Source organism: Protopterus annectens, chromosome 9.part0 (assembly GCF_019279795.1).
Source record: "Protopterus annectens isolate FY-2018-M chromosome 9.part0, PAN1.0, whole genome shotgun sequence".
NCBI classification, from domain to species: domain Eukaryota; kingdom Metazoa; phylum Chordata; order Ceratodontiformes; family Protopteridae; genus Protopterus; species Protopterus annectens.
The window spans coordinates 559,762,867-559,777,198 of NC_056743.1; the positions used below are offsets into that span (position 1 = coordinate 559,762,867).

Genomic DNA, 14,332 nt, shown 5'->3' on the forward strand with positions numbered 1-14,332 from the left:
CTAAAGGAGGTAGTAGAAGTTATTTGGCTTGGTAGTGTGTTCCAAGTTTTGGCAATGGTGTTAGCAAAGACAGACTTACCAGCTTTGTTTTTATGTTTGATGGGAGTTATGAGGTTCTGGTGTCTCGATCTTAAGGCTCTAGAGGGTACAAAACAAAAGTCTATTTGCACCAAAGTTACTCGGCCTAGCACAAGCAGAGTCCCAGAAAAACAACAATAAGGCAGAGAACTCCACGTAGAGCCGGCCAAAACTTTTATTCAATAAAACCAAAGATAAAATCTTCCATAAGCGCTTTTAGGCGACCTGCCCTACTTCAGATAACAGAGAACATCACAGATGCATATTTAAAATACATAACAACCAACCAGCTTTCAGTATTTTACCCTCCTTTTCTTGAGGATGGGTTTTAAAGGTACAATAGCATTTATACCTGGTGGCTTATCTGCCTCTAATCTTATAATCCATCTAGTCTCAGCACATTCCGTATCATTAAATAAATCACCACCCCTGACATTAGGAGTAATCACCTGTATTGCCATGAATAAAAAAGTATGATCCATATTCATTTTACATGTTGTGCCAATGCATAATGTTCATTACAATGTTTAATATCTGACAAATGCTGAAATATCCTTGTCTTAAACATAGTATTAGTTTTGCCCACATAATAAACTTCACATTTCTGACAGACTGCTATATATACCAAATTATGTGTCCTACAGTCGGCATAACCTCTAAATACATACTGTTTGTCTGTCCTTGGATGCACAAATATTTGTTTCTGTAAAATATACTGACATGCTTTACAGTGATGACACGGAAAAGTGCCCTTCCTGTTGGTACTAAGGATGCCTTTTAAACAATATTTAGGTTCTTTACAACGTATATCTTTCAAACTCCTATTTTTTCTAAATACAAAATTAGGTGTAAGGTCTAAAATCTCTTTCAGTTTAGGATCCGTGTGTAGTACCTGCCAAAGAGACTCCCGGTCTCTTCTGTCCGTTGTACTGCGACACACTCCATTTGCGCGAGTTCTTCTTGCGGACAGGAGCCAGAAGCATTAAAGGCCTTTATAATGTATTTAGAGGGGAGTTCAGAATTTTTTAGATTTTCAGTCAATTATTCTGAATTAACATTAGATTTTTTGGATGTAAGATTAACTGAAAGAGAGGGACGTGATGTAGAGACATCGCTGTATAGAAAAACTTGCTGGAGTAACAGCCTGCTTACTTATGATAGTATGCACCCACGTCATACCTTTGACAACATTGTCAAGGGACAGATTTGTAGGATTTCAAGACTCTGTAGTGAGGATGCCAAATTTCAGGAAGAAGTAGATAAGTGTCAAGATAACTTGATACAGAGGGGGTATAAACAAGACAGGATAGAACCTTTAATCGAACATAGTAAGATCAAGCATAATAGTACAGCTAAACCCTGGCTATACAAAGAGACTGGAGATATAACTAATAAACAGAAAACTTCATCAGTCTGTAAAGAAAGAAATAATATGGTGCTCACTTATAGCAGCGATGTGGGCAATATATGTGAGATTATTAAACATCATTGGCAGGTACTACACACGGATCCTAAACTGAAAGAGATTTTAGACCTTACACCTAATTTTGTATTTAGAAAACATAGGAGTTTGAAAGATATACATTGTAAAGAACCTAAAAATTGTTTAAAAGGCATTCCTAGTACCAACAGGAAGGGCACTTTTCCGTGTCATCACTGTAAAGCATGTCAGTATATTTTACAGAAACAAATATTTGTGCATCCAAGGACAGACAAACAGTATGTGTTTAGAGGTTTTACCGACTGTAGGACACATAATTTGGTATATATAGCAGTCTGTCAGAAATGTGAAGTTTATTATGTGACCAAAACTAATACTATGTTTAAGACAAGGATATTTCAGCATTTGTCAGATATTAAACATTGTAATGAACATAATGTATTGGCACAACATGTAAAATGAATATGGATCATACTTTTTTATTCATGGCAATACAGGTGATTACTCCTAATGTCAGGGGTGGTGATTTATTTAATGATACGGAATGTGCTGAGACTAGATGGATTGTAAGATTAGGGGCAGATTAGCCACCAGGTATAAATGCTATTGTACCTTTAAAACCCATCCTCAAGAAAAGGAGGGTAAAATACTGAAAGCTGCTTGGTTGTTATGTATTTTAAATATGCATCTGTGATGTTCTCTGTTATCTGAAGAAGGGCAGGTAGCCTGAAAGCGCTTATGGAAGATTTTATCTTTGGTTTTATTGAATAAAAGTTTTGACCAGCTCTACGTGGAGTTCTCTGCCTTATTGTTGTTTTTCTCAGGCTCTAGAGGGAATGTGGGGCTGAATTAGGTGCTGAAGTGCTGGGGTTATCTCAGCAAGGTAGTAGAGTTTGTGTGCTATAAAGAGTTGATTGAGTAGAAATATATGAGGCAACTCAAGCCAGATGAGTTGCTTAAGGGATAGACAGAGGTGGGACCTATATGAGGTTTCAGTAGCAAACTTGGCAATCTTGTTGTAGCAAGACTCCATTTTATTTAGATCAGTTTGGCGGAGATTGGTCAAGATGTGAAAGGCATAGAAGAGGGTGGATAGAAGATGAGTCCTTGTGTTGGTTACTTTGGTGCGTTTTGTCATAAACTGTTTGTTCCTGTAGAGGAGACCAAGTTTTTTATTAACTTACTTAATGGTTTGTGCTATGTGGATGTTGAACCTCAGGTTATTGTCTATTTCTACGTCTAGCAGTTTAGTTTGTTTGGTTGGACTAATCTAAATGTTTTCTTTGGAGTTAATGGTGAAATTATTATTTAGGGGAGGAGCTCTGCCAGGGCTGAAAAGAATTAGTTTGGATTTTTTGGGATTAAGAAGTTTGATGTTAGTGAACCAAGTTTCAGCTAGGATTAAGTAATTTTGGGTAAGGGTTTTCAGTTCACTAAGGGTAGGAGCAGCACATATGAGGGTGGTGTCATCTGCATATTGTATTATTGAAGCAGTGGGAGAGGAGAGAGAACAGCAATGGGCTAAGGATGGATCCTTGAGGAACTCCTATGGTTACTGGTAACGGGGGACAATTGGTCCTGCCATAGGACTGCTTGCTGATGGGCAGATAAGTAGCTGTTGAACCATGATATAGAGGAGGGAGTTATATATAGGGTGGATAGGGTATCAAGAAGCAAACTGTGGTTTACAAAGTCAAATGCCTTTGATAGGTCTAAGAATATGGAAGAAACAAATAGACCCTTGTTTCTGTGGTGGTTAACTATGTTGGTGAATAACATTAGTGCTGTCATAGTGCTATGGGAAGGTCTAAAGCCATGCTGGGATATGGAGAGTAGGTTGTTATTCTGGAGGTAGTGTTTTACTTGAGTATGAATGACTCTTTCTAATATTTTGGATAAAGGTGATAGGATTGCTATTGGGCGATAGTTGGTGAGCTCTAAGGAGTTGCCTCCTTTGTGCAGTGGAATTATATATGATGTTTTCCATGTGGTAGGGACTTTGCATTCTGAGAGAGATCTGTTTATGAGAATAGAGACAGGATAGGCTATAGCTTCAGCTGAGATCCAAAGGAAGTCTGCTGGCAGCTTATCAGCTGCTAGAGTGGTTGGTTTAAGTTTACCAAGGAGTTTAAATATTGATTTGGTGGATACAGAGTGGAGGTGAAAACTGGGGCTATTGTTTTGTATATTGGGGTGGGTTGGGATAGTTACCAGTGTGGGGCTGCTGGTACTACTTTGGGTATTGGCAAGGGTCTGGATGGTTTCGGTAAAAAATTTGTTAAACTGAGTAGGAATGTTTTCATGGTTATTTGGAAGCACAGGGGTTGGAGTCGTGGACTTTACTGGATGCAGGATACCATTTATTGCGGCCCAGAATTTTTGTGGATTGTGAGCATATTTTTCTTGCATGCTTGCATAGTAGCTGGATTTGTCTAGTTTGATTTGTTTTTTGGCTTTGTTACGGAGTTCTACATAGTTTTGTCTCAAAGTAGTGGTTTTGTTTTTCTGATATTGAATCCAGGCCTTGTCCCTTTCTTTCATTATAGTTTTAGTGTCTTTTCTTAGCCATGGGGCATAGTTAGTTTTTATTCTAATGGTTCTAGGGGGTGCATGATGGTTTAAGATTTTTATGAAGGTTGTGTTAAAGTACTCAACAGCATTGTCTAGAGGTAGATGTTTTAGGGGGGTCCAGTTACAGCTTTTTAAAGTATTGATGAGATCAGTAGCTATAAAGGTTTTTTGTTTTTAACTACGGATAGGTTGGTTGATGGTTTGGGATCTATTCCTAATTAGGTAGGTTGTATGATGATCACTTAGGGTATCTGGAAGACAACCAAATTGTTGTGCAAGAGCAGGGTCAGATACCAGGATCCAGTCTAAGATGGACTGGCGTTTGGAAGTTTTGTCAATTTGAGTGAGGGGTGGTTATAGTTTGGGTAAACTTGTGGAGGTTTATGAAGGCAGAGGGGTTATGGATGGAGCAGTGAAGCCAGTCAATACTGAAGTCTCCTAATAGTATGGTTTCATGTGGAAGGGAGTTGGAAGTCCAGTTAAGCAGGCTTTCCATTACAGTGATGTTATTGCCTGGTGGTATATAGCCACCTGCAATAATTATATGTTTGCTGGAACTTATTTTTAATTTGGCAAGGATTAGTTCTACATCTTTGAATTCATGGTGTTTTAATCTAGTTGTTCTAAGGTAAGATGATTTTGGAATAATATTGCAACACCTCTGCCCTTTTTCTCTGATCTGTCTCTTCAGATAATGTTGTAACCCGGGGCAGTAATCTCATTATTGTGATGTTGTAGTTTGAGCCATGTTTCAGTTAACAGAGCGATATCTGGTTTGTATAGCGCTAGTAGGGCATGAAGGTCATGAATTTTGTTAAGTATACTTCTTACATTAATGTTTAAGAAGAGGAGAGCTGAGGTAGGTCTGTGGTGTATGGAAGTTAGGTGATTTAAGTTTGGGCTGATTGACGTTTTGGGTCCTGGATTGGGATGTATATTACCACTGCAAGTGAGTTTATGGAGTAGGTATAGATAGAGTTTGGTCAATTTGTGAATTATTTTAGTTAGTCTTTGAGAAGAGAGGGGGTTAGTTTTGATTTTCAGTTTAATGCATGAGTAAGAGAAGGGTAGGGTGGAGGTAAGGTCACATGTCAATATAGGCAAGTTTTTTAGTTTGGTGGTGTTGGCTGTGGAATCAGTTTGCCAAGGGGATGGGGTGTGGTTATGAAGCTGAGTGAGGTAGAAGGACAGGATGGAAAGTAGGAGTAGGTGAAGATTATTAATGGGTAGAATGATGTTTAGTAGTTGGGTTGGATATGTGTAATCCATGTTATCTAGTTTCAGAAAGAATGTGTTACAATCACTGATATCTATGAATGAGTGAGATTGGTGCTGTATTAAAGGTGCAGTATTAAGTGTATGTGGGAGTTTGTTGTTGAGATGGGTAAGAGATTTGAAGTGATAGGTGGATGAGAGTGTAAGACTTGCTAATGGGAGTTGTCTGTAGCTACAAGCTGAAGTGGTGTTAGGGACTTAGGAGCTATATAACCATGCTGGGTATATGACTACAGAAAAGTGATGGAGAGTATGGCCAGTGCAAGAGCTATCGTTTTATGTGTTAGGGAGCTGCAGTATGGTCAGGAAGTATTGGTCAGGTAATTGGTATCCTCTAGTTAAGAGAGGGTAGCAGAGATAGTGAGTTAGTAAATATGGGGGTGGGGGATACTTGCTATTATGTTTTTTTATAATGGGTTTTATAAAGTTGCTTTAAATAATTAATCATGTCAGTGACATATTGTAGGTTTGCATATTTAAAGATTACATGGGAAGGGATGTGGTTCTGAGGAAGTCCTGCTATACTATTGCTTAGAAAGGATGAAAATGCTAAAACATGTAGAAATAATGTTTACTATACAAGGTAAACTTTTTGGTTATTTTTGCTGGTGTTGTTATCTTGTTTGCTATTTATTTTGAAACTACTGTAATGCAAAACAAGTATTTTCAGACTCAAAAAACTATTTAAATATCAAGGACAAAAACACAACAAGAGTAATTTTATCAGTAAATTAATCAGATTTTCCTCACAGACCTACTGTAGTGCCTCAGTATATCCCAGGCAAGGGAAATACAATGTAGCACACAAGGGTCACAAAGCAATAAGATTTTATTCTGACAAACTTACCTTAGTGTATCAGCATTTCACCTACTAGATGTAATGCATGCACTGAAGTTTAGGTCCATTCTTCTCAAGGCTATGTCAATGTGCCAGTCTTTTCACACCTGACTCACTTGAAACTGATAACTGCTAAAGATTTTTTTCTGTGAATTTCTGGGACATTGAGGAAGAGAGAGGAATTTCTGCTTTCCCTCCAAGTTACAGTGATCTTGGAATTAATTAGAGCAATTCCAAGGGAATGCTGTCTTAGTCCCCAGTCAAGTTTGTCTTGCAATTAAGATCTATTTAGGATTCCTGTTAAAATAGCTCTAGTGTTTTGCAAAACAAAAAATGCTGAAAACGAAACAGATCAGTTAGAAGAAGACAACAAGTGGTTTTCATGAGTGAGTTGTGTATTATACAAAAGACATTTGCATGGTCTGCCATCATGCTCAGGATGTGGTGATTTAAAGAACCAAGTCTGTGGTGTGAATTATGCAGTATATACACACATGACTGCATAAAGACGTGCAAATGAAAGATTCAAAGGAGGGTTGTGATTCATATGGGATCAGAGATTTCTTGGTTGCACCACTCTGCAACATGTAGAAGACAGCATCATTGGAGTTTGGAAATTAGCATCTTTAGTAGGAAAAAAATGTAAAAGTAGTGATATTTTGTTGCAGAACTGGCAGCTGGCAGCTTAATTGTGTGTTATCATGTAATACAAAATCCATCTTAATAACACTGTAATAACATATATCCCAAGCAAGTGCAATAGACTATAGACCTTAGCAGTATACCTGGAAAAATTGAATAATATAGCAATAACCCACGCCTGGGTGTGGGTAATGCTGGATTTGCCCACGGTTGGCGTGGTTTGGTCCCGAGGGCGAAGCCCGAGGGACCAAACAAAGCCAACCGTGGTAACACAGCATTACCCACACCCAGGCGTGGGTTATTGCTATTATACCATGACATTATTTAAGAAAAGAAACTATTACTTTTCCTAAATAATGGCATAGTATAATGCCTGTTTGCTGCCCTTCCGCAGATGTCTGGCATCCGCGGCAGTTCTGATGTACTGCGTGCCTGCGCAGTACATCAGAGTTGAGCAAAAGCAACGGAGAAAGCAAGATCTCCGTTGCTTTTTACTGTTTCGCTATGTTAAATGGGTTTAACATAGCGAGACAGCTTTAAAATAAGCAACAGAGATGTCCGTTGCTTATTTTAAAACTGTCTCGCTATGTTAAACCCATTTAACATAACGAAACAGTAAAAAAAAAGCAACGGAGATCTTGCTTTCTCCGTTGCTTGTTTTTTTAAAACCTGTCTCGCTATGTTAAATGGGTTTAGCATAGCGAGACAGCTTTAAAATAAGCAACAGTGATCTCCGTTGCTTATTTTAAAGCTGTCTCGCTATGTTAAACCCATTTAACATAGTGAGACAGTGTTTTAAAAATAGAGTTATACTAACGGAAAAAAGTCCGGGCAACCGGACCTTTTTCCATTAGTATAACTCGATTTACAATGTGCACGCTGGCCAATCAGCGTGCACGTTTTGGAATATTAATGGGGGGGGGTCATGGTATAATGTTTTATCATCCCTCTGAAGTGTCTGAACAGTCATCAGAATGAAAAATATACACCTTAACAGCCAGATCCAGATAGGCAGATATCATATGGCTTGACTATGGGAGGTCAGAAGTTAGTATACCATTATGTCACTTGATAGCAACCAAAATCATGACGGTCTGCTAAACACAAGTTTATATATTTTTATGAACTGCGTAGTAAGCCAGGTCTACATATAATTCCTGTCTTGCGTACTTTGTACTAGAGTAGTTCTAGGTAATCTCTTACTTAAGTATGTATTCTATGCAGGAATTTCACAGTGTTAATTCAAGAGTGTTCTACATGCCTGCATGTTAAGCAAATGAGCTATGCAATTCACTACTGAGAATACCTGAAAATGTATGTTCAAATATGCATAAGTTTGTTATGTTAATGTGCTTTTTGATCTGCTGGCATCACCAAGGAATTATGGGAGTTATAGTGAGCTCTGCTACATCACCAAGGATAGCTCCCTCATGGTACATGAAAGAAACTAAGATCTTTCTTTAGTTTTTCCACATGAATTATAAAGACAAGCAGCCTGGTGTTTATAGTGGGCCATTTAGGATAGTGGGTACCTAGTATGACCTGGAGCAAATTCTATCTTAAGCCACAGGCATCCAACAGTCTGGAGAGCAGTGCAAGCATTGGTATGATGATCTGAAGCTCTGGCAGCCTAGTCTTCTCTGACAGAGAAAAGCAGAAGTGCAACATGAGCCCTAAGAAATGCATTGTCTGTGTTTGTTTCTGTCCATTTACTCATGCTAACTTTATACGTTCACATGTAACATTGTGCAATGTACTCCTTTATCCCACAGACCTAGAGTAGCATGACTGAGCTGCCACAGAAGGGTGGCCCCATGATCAACATGGTACTGTGGGAATGATTTGGAGTTACCTTCATACGTAACAGTGTACAATGTACTCCTTTACCTTACAGACCTAGAGTAGTACGATTGAGCTGCCACAGGAGGGAGGCCCTACAATCAACATGGTACGGTGGGTATGATTTGAAGTTGCCTTACACTGTACTGTATTTCACTTTAATTGTATGCTATAGTACACTTATTCCAAGCTTCCCATTGTGTTTCCACTCAGCAGGTCATTCAGAAGAGGTATCTGTGATCCTGGCAGTTTCACCACAAGCAGCTAATGTTGAGGTGAGGCCAGGGATGAGGCTTGGATTGCCTCATTAGACAGGTATGATGGCTCCCTCTCAGGCAGGTGGGCAGTCTTTACTAATCACAGACAGAGACCTCCATATGTGTTTCCTCAACTGTCTGTAATGAATCTGAAGTGGATCACCCACAGCTTCATCTGCTAGTTGAATCTGTTGGAGTAGGCCAGAAACAGGAGATTTAAACATATAAACTGCTACCTGCAATGCATTGGTAATTAAGTTGACCAATGGAGTTCTTGCTCAGACCAATAGAGGGTGATCAGGGCACAACTGCTGGCTCTGCTTACACATCACATGTTAATGAACCCATACCAGTGCTCAGTCTGGGAGGTAAGCACTATTAAGTGTTTGAAATAATGGTAATAACATGCAGGTATGTCTTCTTAAAAGTGCATATAGCTAGGCATCTTATGGTCCCCATGATTACTTGCCTGGTATTGCTACTATTTTCCATATAAGTTACCCTCTGGATCAGTCTGGCAGCCCAGCTGTCACCATGGGCTGTTTTGTGTGCTGCTTTGTACTGTGTCATGTCTCATTCCTTTATGCATATTCCAATCCTTCCCATCACCATTTGTCCCCTCTCATTTGTGTATATACCCCTACTTTGTCACCCTGACATCATGTGTTCAAAACTACCCTGTTGGTATGTACTGCCTGCCCCATCAAATACTCACACCCCAGCTACATATTCTGTCTTTGCATATATGACATACCCCTCATCTCTTTTATCTAAACTTTGGTTCTGCACACCCTCAAAAAACACCTTCTTGCAATTTATCCTGAGTGTTCTCTTTTTATGTTTTTCTGTGTTTCTTATCTACCCTCAGTCCTACTGTTCTATACTGCTATTCCACTTCTATAAATTACTGATTTGGGTGGGAGAATGTTAAATATTATTTTTGTTTTTGGTGGCACCCCATCAGCTTCACTGCTTATTATACTCCCCAGTTCTACTGCAAACAAACGGTTCTAATTACTCCTGTGTGGTGGGTAAGAAAAGAGGCATGCTACAGAGCATAAGGCGTGAAGACAGGATAACATTACAGCTGTGGTAGGGGACGACAGCTTTTAGACAGTTTGGATACATCTGTAGAAGTGCAATAACCGATACTGAAGAACAGGTGTTGCTAAGAAGGAAGAAAAGTAATCCTGGTTGTTCTACATACCTTCCATTCTAGACAGCATTTCTTAGCAATCTTTAAAACTATTGAACCTTTTTGTTTCTTAGGAAAATATTGAGAGAGATGAGGACTTAACTTTTTTATAATGGATAAAATGCTTCTAGACATGATGAAAATGAGCTGTGTACAACAGATATAAATAAATAAAAATAAACAACAAAAACATTACATAAAAAAGAATATGCATATTTCAAGTACACTCTCAAAATGTCCATGGTCATAACCTGTAATTGATGGTCCCTTTAATTTGTGCAGTCATTCCAAATTATATATCTATATCTATATATCTATATTTATCCATGTATGGGTCTACTTCTAAATTTCAAACTTTCACAAGTTTGAATTTCTTATTGTCGAGAGTTGGCATATTTTATTAGCAGGGGGTGTGGGGGTACAGAGCGCCATGCCCCCCTGCAAAAATGTAAAAACTTTTTTTTGTTGCTTTTATTTTTAATTTTTTTGTATATAAATTTCAAACTTTGGCAAGTTTGATCTTATGGTCTTGACCATAAGAAATTCAAACTTGGGAAATTTAGAAGTAGACCTACATATAAATATATATATATATATATATATATATATATATATATATATACATATATATTTGAAGTTATTTATTTATTAAATTTGTTAACCAGGGTAGAGCAGTGGTCAGTTATGAACAATTTCAGTCTCAAGCTGTAGTCATTACTATGACCACTCAGAGTACTGTAGTCATTATTATCGCTACTCAAAGTACATATAGGAAGTCACACTGAATAAAATACAAAAAAAGTGATGCTAAGAATACAAAAGTATATAAACCACTAAAGTCAGGGGAAAATTCCACTAATACACTGATATTAATATTTACACTTATGTATGTTTAGGAAGATAGAACAATATGTATAAATGTGGTACACAGATGTCTACACTGGGAGAATTGAAACTATGGAAACTAGTAGAACATTAGAGAGCAGAGGAGAGATTCATGTTATGTGGCCTGTTAGGTATCATGTCTACATGTCTTTGTCCCTAAGGCCATTAAGACCTGATTTCCAGTTGTACATGGAAAGTGAACACAATAACTTTGATTTTGATAGTAATAAAAATTGCCCGGTTCGTACATTTTGCTCCCTTCTCAGTCTGTCAGTATAATGCAGAGTTTAAATATTCAGTATCTATCTGCACGCTGTAATTGAATGTCTTTATATGCATTTAATTCACTCTTAAATTATTCTACTGTTTTTGTATCTTCTGTGTCTCAGGAGGACAATTTTAGTTAGGCCTCTATGATGCCCCTAAGTTGGTCTCCATGATACCCCTAAGTTGTCCTCCATGACGCTTCATGTTTAAAAGTCGTATCATACATTATTTGCCTATGTTTCTTTCTCCCCCTCTCTCTCTCTTTCTCTGTGTGCCTCCATTCATCCACAACCCCTTTCTCCCATTTTTGTTCATGGAGTCAGGGTGTCAATTCACTAATGGTAATTATCTACAGACAAAGTTCATACTACCAGGTGGCTAGCCCTGCCATGGTTGTTCTTCCATACCACACACACTGCAAACCTATGGCCAGTTTAGAATGTGCAATCCACCTACTGCATATCTTTGGAATGTGAGAGGAAACCAGAACACCCAGTGAAAACCCACACAAACACAGGAAGGATTTGCAGACTCCACAGAAAAGGTACCTCAGCCAAGAATCAAACTGGAAAACAATTTGCTGTGAGGCAACAGCACTATCCTCTGCACCACTATATCACCCTCTCTGTGTGTGACTAGATATAAATGAAGCTCTTTCTTTTTACTCACATGACATTACTGCAGACTTTGAAGTAATTTAGTTCCTTTCCCTTTAACAGCTATTTTCTAGTTATAGATTTACAAACACAAGCTCCCCAGAACTGCAAACACAAGTCCAGATGATGAGACACTAAATTAATTCACAGAACAATAGAAAGTTCTTGTTCTCCTTTTGTTATCCCAATATCATACTAGATAGATTTAGCACTCTTTCCATCTGCTTAAAGTAGAACATTTTGACCCATAATGTGAAATGCTGCAGACCATTTTAGTCCACAATTTCCAACAATGAACAGGGCTTATTTTCAGTGTATTATGAAAATAAGACCATTTTAGAATTTTTAGTTGTTTCTAATATTTAATATAACATTAAAAGTGTTTCAGACATTCTAGCTTAGTTTCTCAGTGTTGAGAGGAAAATCAGAAAGTATTTTTCTTAGTTTCACAGTGCTCAGAAGGAAAATCAGAAAGTATTTTTCTTAGTTTCACAGTGCTCAGAAGGAAAATCAGAAAGTATTTTTCTGTATAAAACATTGTCAGAACAGTAGCCATCTTCATGCTTTAGCAAGACTTAAAACAAAATCCAGAGTACTGTTCTACAAAAGCAGTGACAGGTTAAAAACTGCAACCAAGTTGTCCTTGTCTAATGGTTATTTATAATACAAGCTAGGAAAACAAAGTTATGTGTTCTACTGTACCTCCTCCAGAAGGTGTACCAGTTACCCTACGGATAGCTTTGATCCACTCTTCCATTTCATTTTGGGAATTAGCCATTAGTACATGAGTGTCTTGCCCTGTCCACTCTCGATCTCCAGTTGATCCTAAAAACAAAAAAAGAATAAGCATGCATGATGTATTTCCACAGAGGACTTTGATCAAGGAAAGGGCACCTCATTTCAATGTTTTGGATATATGTACTAAACGTCATTTCAACTAAACAAGTAATAAAACAATATCTGGATGTCTGTCAGTTTTACAAGTCTGTTACTAATTTATTTAGAACCGTAATCTCAGATACTGCTTTTGTGTATGCATAACCATTACATGCTATGGTTAACCATTACAGAAAACAACGGTTTAGAGTTGAACATAGTACGTTGTTGATCAATACTCAACAGCCTACATTCATCCTTTTGCTGTTTAAACTGCTAATACTGTGAAAAATGTGTGTGTGTGTGTGTGTGTGTGTGTGTGTGTGTGTGTGTGTGTGTGTGTGTGTGTGTGTGTGTGTGTGTGTGTGTGTGTGTGTGTGTGTGTGTGTGTGTGTGTGTGTGTGTGTGTGTATGTGTGTTATTATTATTATGAAAAAATCTAGAATATATTGCCATCTTTCTATCCTGCTGCTACTGCACACATACTTTTTCTTTTGTAAAAAGTAGGCATTGTCAAGTATTGCAAATCAAAGCCAACAATCAGGTGGAACTGATATCAGCAAACTGTAGCATTTTTACAATGAGTAATAATAAGAAAATTATACTGGGTGGTGAATTATATTAGTTGCATTGGCATGTAAATGTATGCAGCACTACACCCACACTCCTGCCCTCCATCCAAGATGTCACCGTCTGTGTAGGAAGCAAACAAATAATGCTAAGACCAGGGGAAAGATGTACTGTATCCTGCACTGCTAAGGAGAAATGCCTCCAGTTAGTAAAAAGTGAACAAAGCAGAATGACTTGGCCATCTGCCCAGTAGTATCCAGCCCTAGATAAAACAGACAATTACATGAAGGATGTTTGAGTGTAAAACTCCCAAACAGGATCACAAAATCAATTACATGATGTAAAGGTCGGTATGTCACAAAGGTAAAAGTGAAAATCAACAAGCAATATTTCCATTATAAATACATTTTTTCACTAAATGACTCAGACTGGCACTGTTTTAAAGAAGACATAGAATTAAGGTCAACTATGAATGTAGTTTCAGTGTGCCTTCTGTAAATATCAGTTTTGGACCAGGTTACTCTGACTTACCGAGAAGAACTCATTATTAACATAACATACTATAGTAATTTCATTTAGAATTACTGACCCCATAAGTTTTTACTATCATACTAAAAATCTCACCTTCCCTTACAGGTCACTTAGAAAACTAAGGGATTCAGCCATAATGCTTGCAATTTTCAGTCACATGGCTTAAATCTTCAAATTTTTTGATGACATTCCAGGTCACTGTAATGGAGAATATCCCATCTACTGGAAAGGAAAGAATGACCCAAATATCTACAATCACAGAATCAAAAACTAAAAACTTTATTTAATAGACCACTTATTTAAAAATCTTTTTATAAACATTTGTAAAAAAAACATAGTCTAACTATGTAGTTATATCCCATATGCAAGTAATATACCATACAATTTGGATGTTCTTAGCCTCAAAACACT

The 14,332-nt window shown here is 37.7% G+C and overlaps 1 protein-coding gene across 2 annotated transcripts in view; it reads right to left on the reverse strand.

Moving 5' to 3' along the window:
- The window catches only part of ARHGAP25 (Rho GTPase activating protein 25), a 913,359-nt gene that overhangs the window by 220,466 nt on the left and 678,561 nt on the right, over window positions 1–14,332 (reverse strand). For both annotated transcript variants that reach the window (XM_044083089.1, XM_044083090.1), the window contains exon 4: window positions 12,647–12,769. In XM_044083089.1, coding sequence (XP_043939024.1) covers window positions 12,647–12,769 — 123 coding nt within the window. The remainder of the gene's footprint in view (window positions 1–12,646; window positions 12,770–14,332) is intronic.